This window comes from Chinchilla lanigera, unplaced genomic scaffold, assembly GCF_000276665.1.
Source record: "Chinchilla lanigera isolate Chin_1 unplaced genomic scaffold, ChiLan1.0 scaffold00007, whole genome shotgun sequence".
NCBI lineage: Eukaryota > Metazoa > Chordata > Mammalia > Rodentia > Chinchillidae > Chinchilla > Chinchilla lanigera.
This window is the reverse complement of record NW_004955408.1, coordinates 30129483-30137969: the sequence shown is the minus strand read 5'-3', so window position 1 is coordinate 30137969 and position 8487 is coordinate 30129483. Positions and strand designations below refer to the sequence as shown.

At 37.0% G+C, this 8487-nt stretch overlaps 1 protein-coding gene across 2 annotated transcripts in view; it reads right to left on the bottom strand.

Annotated features, from left to right (window-relative positions):
- Positions 1-75: 75 nt before the first annotated feature.
- The window catches only part of Pcbd2 (pterin-4 alpha-carbinolamine dehydratase/dimerization cofactor of hepatocyte nuclear factor 1 alpha (TCF1) 2), a gene marked incomplete at its 5' end in the record, with an annotated part of 47087 nt that continues 38675 nt past the window's right edge, over positions 76-8487 (bottom strand). For both annotated transcript variants that reach the window (XM_013506992.1, XM_013506994.1), the window contains 2 exon segments: positions 76-321; positions 1669-1749. In XM_013506992.1, coding sequence (XP_013362446.1) covers positions 226-321; positions 1669-1749 — 177 coding nt within the window.

Here is an 8487-nt window from a genome sequence, read left to right as displayed (position 1 = left end):
TAAAATATTAATATAATTAGTGGCATTGGTTTCTCTTACGTTGGAATATATCGATGTAATGAAAAATACCTCAGGTTCAAGTTTAAATCATTTTATATTTAAGTACTGATTATACAACATGTATAAAGTTTAACTGATTTACAGTGTAACTTATTGATGTAAGTTGCGTTCAGAATATATTGCAGCTAAGATAGGTATAAGATGTTACACTCATTTTGGAAGAAATCACACAAAAATGGATGCTTTTTCAATAAACCTCGCCAGCTGCACGTCTCTTCTGGTCAGCCCACCACGGTCGTGTGATGTGAGAGTGATCTGGACCTAAGGAAGAAGAAAGCAGATTGTGAGACTGTGAGTTTCAATTCATTGGATTCTCCTTGAGCAGTTCAGAAATCAATCTATTGTTTGTTGCTCATATCTGAGAATTGGGGAAGATTTAGAAAATACTACTTTATGAATAAATAGAGCCCAGGGAATGCCCGGGGCACAGTGTGCATCAGGCCCAGCAGCCGTCCTGGATGGAAAGATTCTCTCATCATGAGACAGTTCAGCCACCAGAATCTCAAATGTTGTTTCTTGGGGGTGGGGGAGAACTCCCATTACTTTAATTACACTGACTATTTTCAGGGTACCGAGAAAAACCAATCAAATGTAGTATATTAGCAGGGTTGTTAAAAAAAAAAAAAGCACATTTCCAAATTAGGAAAGGGCTGGGGTCAGGGGAGACTGTGTACAACACTGATTTTTGATTAAAAAGCAAATGCAAAATTATGGGCAAAGAGAGGCAACTAGGAAAGAAAAGTGTCCTAGTACTATGATGCTTTGAATTATTCCAAAAATTGTAAGAATGGGTAAATTCTTTTTTTTTTCAAAGACAACTTCCAAAGAGAAAAACCTTCAGAGATACCTGGATGGTTAAGAAATTCCAAATGACTTGATCATTAGGACAGGAATACTTTTAGGAGGACATAATTCTTTTAACTGTGTCCCTTAGAACTTTTTAGTCTGCCCTTTGTTTAAGGATCCAGAATTTGGGGGCTGGGGATTTAGCTCAGCGGCAAAGCGCCTGCCTGGCAAGCGCAAGGTCGTGGGTTCGGTTCCCGGTACCGGAGAAAAACCAAAAAAAAAAAAAAAAAAAAAAAAAAAGGATCCAGAATTTAATAAACAGATATTATGTATAGTTCCTGAGAAAATTTATTTCAATGAGCTAAATAAGGGTATACCTATCTTATCTACCATTTCTTTTAATAAATTACTTTCAATTTTAAAATTTAGGGCTGGGGATTTAGCTCAGTGGCTCAAGTGCCTGCCTGGCAAGTGCAAGGTCCTGAGTTCGATCCCCGGTACCCCCAAAAATAAAAATATAAATAAAAATTTACCTACACGGCTGACAGCCAAGTTTAACTTAGGAATATCATTTGGCCCAAGTCTCTTATATAGCTTCAGTAGAAGACAACTAGAAAAATAAAGAGCTTGTTCACTGTTTTTTTGAGCAGACTTGAAATTTGTTACTAATTTGCAGTAATACACAGGGATTCTAAAAGAAAAAGAGAATGCTTTCTCAAACACAAGGACATATGGCTACACAAGATGATAAGGAAGAAAAGTAGAAAGAAGTTTCTTAAAATTCATAATTAAAGAGATCCCAAAATAAGGCAATTTAGTTACCTTGTTGTACACATTGAACCATTCAGGGTGATGATTTATCTTCTCTGCTTGTAGGGCAACTCGGGACATAAAGCCAAAAGCCTGTGCAAGATGAAGTCAAGAGTAATTACTGATGCTGTCCTCCACCCTATGCCGGACAGAGACTCCAGAGCAATCCAAAGAGATAATGACACGCCAGGCTCCTCAGGGAAGCCTGGAGAAATAAAAACTAAAAGGACTGCTCTCTGCAGGCCTAGCAGCAGTGTAGCAGACTGCCCTGCTGCTCGGTGGTGAAAAATAACTGGGCTCAAATAAACAAACCAGGAAATTGGTCTCACCCAGTGACCTGTCTGGACTGTTTAATTGTCTTCAAGATGAGACTCTCCAAAATAGTGCAGGGTTAATTTCCCTTCGACCCAGTGCTCGGGGTCTCACTATGGGTCCTAAATCTTCACAGCCACTTCACTTGCACAGCTCTGCTCCTTTTGTTCGCAGTGACTGGGTTGCTAAGGCATCGACCACAAAATTATGGAAAGAGGTCTTCTGAGTGTGACTTGAGCAAAGGGCCTGGCAGAAAGGAACAACTTCCTCACCCCATCTCTCAGGCAAGAGGGAAGGGATAAAGGACTATTTTCCCTGCCATCTAGACTGAGGGAGAAAGCCTAGCTCGCCCGCCCAGCAGGGCTGCCGCTTCGAGGTGATGGTATGATGACAGTGCATCGGCCCGGGCAGAAGACGACAACCCAGCACCAGCTGGCAGCAGATTTCAGGGGCTCGGCCTTCATACCACTGAGATGGGGGAGCACAAAGCAGAGCGAAAACTTCTTTTGAAAGGAAAAACCTTTTTTTGGTTTGCTTTCAAATTTTTATGAGGGTAATTGCAAATAACAGAAGTCTCTATTGTGAGACCACTATTGTGTCCAGAAGGCAGAAATACTTGGTAAGGCTTAGGTAATGGTACATCATTTACAAAGCTACAGTGGAATCCACAGTGCAGTGCCCATCACACCCACATAAACAAATATTTAGCCTCATTACCCCATCCAGGAAAACAAAGACAATGTTAGTTGGGCTGTTTTTTGGAGCACAGATGACATACAAGCACGTTTCCTAGTTAACAGGGAGAAATACGAGTGATGCCATCTTCAATAATTCTCCAACATTCATTATAGTTCCTATCTCAGAGCCAACTTTCTTTGGGATAAAGATTTCCATTTTGACATTTAAGGCCTGAAAGTTTTCCCCACTAAGACGAGAGGAAATTCAAGCAAAACCCATTTAACCATGTACGGTATTATCTGTGAAAAAACAATATTCACTCTTTCAGACCTCCGCATTTCATAATCTAACGCTCTAAAGTACATGGCAGGTACAGGTAGGATGGGAGAGTCTATTTTAACTATTCAAACCGAGTTAACCTGTATTAAATAATGTATAATGAGAATTTCTACTCTGCCTGTAGTGCCTTCTTCTTGTTTAGTATCATAAGATGTACAACACCAAACACCATCGACAGTAACACGTTCATTAGGGTCTAACCCAGTGATGGCAAACCTTATAGAACTTTCAATGAACAGCCCACTGGGCACATGTGCCATAGGTTTGCTACCACTGGTAGCCTTTTGAGCCAGGGAGTCCTGGTTCAAATTCTGACTCGTTCATTTAACTATTATGTGACTTAACTCTAAGCCTCTGTTTTCTTATCAGAAAAGCAGCATAATAATAAAAATTCCCATATCATTCTAATAAAAATATTAATGAAGGGATGTAAAAGCATTTGACATAGCCCTTGGCACAGAAGAAAAGATCAATAATGGCACACACCGCTACCACCATTACTGCTGACTGAACTTCATCAGATAAACCTTACAAAACACAGTATGAGCTGAAAAGCCTTCCCCAAGGCCCGAGAATCTAAGGTTCAGTTGCTCTCTCGCAGAATGGCCCTTTCCTTTTCCCATCTGTCACAAACAGAGACTCGTGCGTGCATACCAAACAATTATAATATTCTGTGAGCTGCCACCCTGATGCACAGGGCAATGAGACACTTTAATGGCAAGAAATAGCGGGCACAGTCACCGCCAAGTTCCTCAGCCCTGCAGCCGTAATTTCTTTGAACCACATCATCCTAAAAGACCCAAAGTCATGCCTAGAATCCCAAGAGCCAAGTGGATCAAGTGAATGATTTAGACACAGTCAGAAATGTTCTTCAAGAATAGGAAGAGGAGGGGCTGGAGACTTAGCTCAGCGGCACAGCACCTGCCTGGCAAGCGGGAGGTCATGAGTTCAATTCCTGGTACCGAAAAACAAACAAACAAACAAACAAAAAAAGAATGGGAAGGGGAACAAGAGAAGTGGGAGGGGAAGAAGAAGAAAGAGAAAGGGACTTTAAAAAAAGAATGAAAGGAAAAAAATGGAGACAAAGCTTTTGTAAATGGGGAGGGGAAGAAGGGTTGAAAGAAATGGGGAATGGGAAAAAAAGATTTAAGACACATTAGGTACATGTACAAATTCCCTATGATGAATGTGACCATTATGTATAGCAAATATGTACTAATAAAGATAAATTTCCTCAAGTCTTTAAATACCAGAATGCTATCAGTACAGTGAGAAATCTATTCCACCATGGATGAGACTTAAAAGGGAACATCCACAACCTAAGGGCCATAAAGATCAAAGAAAAAGCCATCTACCATATCTAAACACAATTTTTTAAAGGTCCATACCCAAAGACCACCCAAATTTGTATTTTCCTTAGCTTTACATATTCCCCATCAACTGTCACATAATATTGGCATGTAAGAAAATATCGTAAAGCAGCTGAGTGGTGGCACATGCCTGTAATCTCAATCCTCTGGGAGGCTGAGGCAAGAGGATTCCAAATTTGCACCCAGCATGAGAAACATTGATTTAGCAAAACCTTGTCTCAAAAATAAAAAATAAAAAGGGCTCAGAACATAACTCAGTACAAAGGCTGTGGGTTCAACTGCTAGTACAGAAAGAAAAAGAAAAAATATCACAAAAGCCTGATATGGCAATTTAGACGGTATTCACCCATAATTCCTCAAGGAAAAGAACAGCCCATCTGCTGGGGGGGGAAAGAGATAATTCCACAATTTTCCTTCCTTATAACAGAACCAAGTAACCTCCAAAATATTTATTATTAAGTCTACAAGTTTAAAATTACAATATAAATTCAAATAAGAACTACTACTATAAGAATTTAGTAGAGTGGCTAAGAAATGAAAAAAGAAAAACTTCAGAGAGGAACTTTGACTAATATACAATGAAGAAGAAATAAAATCAAACAGTTGGCTTATCAGATGATGAAAGGCATCTGTCCTTTCTTTCAAACGTTTTTCTTTTTACAGCCCACGCTACTTGCTTACTAGGATTCCAGCTGAAACCTACAGGCTTTTAGCTACTAAAAATACAGACTTTCTGAAAACATTCCTTTTAAGAAAGCTGGAAATAGTTCAAGGATCAATACCTTCAAAGCCTGAGGAGCAATACATACAAAAACTTTAGAAAATGGAAGTAAAAACAAAGAACTTTATACCCAGCTAAACTATTGTACAAAAATAAATGCAACAGACAGGTACTTTAAAATGCAGTAATTCAGAAAATAATTCTCATTCAATCTTCTTCAGGAAACTATTAAAGGTCAACTATAAATAAGAGAGTAATGGGAAAATGATACTAAAGGTACTGATAGTAAGCAATAAATTCATTTCGCTCTAGGAATACATTTAACACAACTGTCCAGATTAAAGTTACAGAAAATGTTACCAACTATTAAAGAAACTGAAGGAAAAGGGGAAAGAAATGAGAAAGACAGACAAAAGTAAGACAAAATCCTTTAAAAGTATTAGAGATTTAAGTGTATTTAAGAGTGTAAACGAAACACTAAATTGGGAGGGCATGGTGGTACATGCTTGTAAATCCCAGCACTCAGGAGGCTGAGGTAGGAGGATTGCTGTGAGCTAGCCTGGACTACAAAGTGAGTTCAAGGCCAACCCGAACTGCATAGTGAAACCCTGTCTCAAAAAAGACAAAAGACAAAAAAAGAAAAAAAACTAAACTAAAAAATAATGTAAACTAAAATTGAATAGTAAAAGAAAAGTGAGATAAAGCAAAAGTAAAATTCTATTATTGCTCGGGGGGGGGGGAATGCTATCTAAAGAAATAGAGTTAAATTTGTTATATAAAATTATAGGTATAAAACTACCCACAAGATCCAAACTAAAAAAATTAACATTTTCGATTAAGTAAAAACACAATTAAAATGAAATTTTAAAACATACCAAAGAAATTAATTTTAAACATTGCCTACATCAATGTTTAAAATAAAATGGGCTGGGGATTTAGCTCAGCGGCAAAAGCGCCTGCCTGGCAAGCGCAAGGTCGTGAGTTCGGTTCCCGGTACCGGAGAAAAACCAAAAAAATAAAAAATAAAATAAAATAAAGTACATTGGTTCTACCACATTTTATATGACTAAATCCATTTGTCCAATCAGTAAATGTGAAGAGCCTAAATCCAGGCAATTAAAAAAAGAGAAAACTTTCACACTAGACCACAAATCAAAGTTCAACCATTAAAAATAAGGCACACCAATAAATGCAAACACTTAAAAAGAAGTAATATTGGACAGGTCAATTAAGAGCAAAATGTTAAAAATTACAAAAAAGGGTAATTTATATTTATAAAGTACATTCAGCCAAGCATGGCAGCACATGCCTGTAATCCCAGCACGTGCAAGGCTCAGGCAGGAGGATCACCATGAGTTCAAGGCCAGCTCAGAAAAACCAGTATATTCACAATGAAGACTGAATAATTATGAACATACGTAATACAAACAATACAGCATCAAAGTTAATAGGTAGAAACTACAGGGAATCTACAATGAATAGAAACATGACTGAAGACTAATTAATATCTCCTAACTAAGATAGATTAAGTAAATAAAAGTAAGGATCTGGACTAACATAAAATACCTAATCTAAAATATAGCTAATTAATAGATTTTAAACTCTAAACACTGAAAATATGGTTCTGAAAACACCCACTAGACATTCACAGAAATTTAGCATATATTACCAAAAAAGAAAATCTCAACCAATTCCAAAAAGTAGAAATAGTATTGACAATATTCTCTGATAAAACTAAAAAGAAAACTTAGACATAAAAGCAACAAAAAGTACTGCCTAGAAATTATTTAAAATCCTTCCTTTGAAACTTTTGGGTCAGCCAAGCATGGTGGCACATGCCTATAATCTCAGCACTCAGAAGGCTGAGGCAGGAGGATCGCTGTGAGTTTGAGGCAGCCTGGGCTACATAATGAGTTCAAGGCCAGCCTGAACTATAGAGCTAGACCCTGTCTCAGAACAAAACAAAACTACCTTTTAGGTCAAAGAAGAACTAAAAACTAAACTTGAACAGAAATTAATAAAAAATATATCAGGAATACATTTAAAGCAATAATCAAGGTAAACATGAAATATTTTAATAAAAATACAAGAAGAAAAATAAGTAAATTAACCATCCAATTTAAGAAGGTATATAACAACATGTATCCAGAGAAAAGAGCAGGAATGTACACAAAGAAAAAGAAAAACAGGTATAAATTAAGAGAAAACTGAACTAACATACAAAAAAGCTGGTTAACTGAAAACATATATAATAGGAAACTGGTTATTTCACCTAAAAACAAGGAACCTGGAAGATAGGAAGAGAAAGCATAGATAAAATAAGAAATGAGAATGGAAACTACACATAAAGGGAAAATTTAAAACATACAAAACTTAATTCTAAAGAAATATAAACTTTATACAAACACACTTTAAAACAAATTACAATCATTTTCAGAGAAATAAAATTTCTCAAAGCTGGGGACCCCAGAAGAAACAAAGTGTAAACAATTAAATCACCGTAAGAAAATATGTCTAAGAGTGACATCAAAAAAAGGAACAGGGGCTGGGGATGTAGCTCAGCAGCACAAGCACCTGCCTGGCAAGAGCGAGGTCCTGAGTTCAATTCCCGATAGCAAAAGAATAGGAACAAACCCAGAGATCATTTCACAGATCTAGATTCTATTAATCCAAAGGAATTCTACAAATCCTCAAGGAATAGTTCATAGTATCAGAAACAATAACTCCAAATTATTTTTATACTCTATCATAACACTGCCTTCACAATCCCCCAAGACAGCACATATAATGAAACTGTGAAGGCCAAAACCGTATTAGTTGGAAGCAGACACAGCGGTTCAGGCAGGAGAATCATAAGTTTGAGTCCCACCTGGACAATATAGTAACAACCTGTCTCACAATTTAACAAATTTTAAAGGGCTGGGAATGTACTTCAGTGGTAGAGCATCCCTGGATTCAATCCCCTAGTACCAGGGAGGAAAAAAATTAGTTGAAATCTTAAACAAAACCTAGCAACTTAACCAAAGAATAAAATATCACAACCAAGTAAGATTTATCCTAAGAATTCAAGGATAGTTCAATACATTATAATTAGGAAATATATTAATATATTTTGTATTAATAAGTGAAGAAAACTATACAATGATTTCTCTAAATTCTGAAGATATTCAATAAATATAATAACATTTATGAAAATTATTAGAGCCAAGTGCAGTGGCACATAACTATAGTCCTACTTACTTGGGATCTGAGGCAGGAGGACTGCTTGAGCCCAAGGGATATAGCCAATCTGGGCAATATAGCAAGATGACTTAAAACAATACAAAGCAAAAAACAACAATAAAGAACACTCCTAACAAGATAGGAATAGATGGACCCTAACCCTCATGGGTTCAAAAGCAGCTTCTTCTT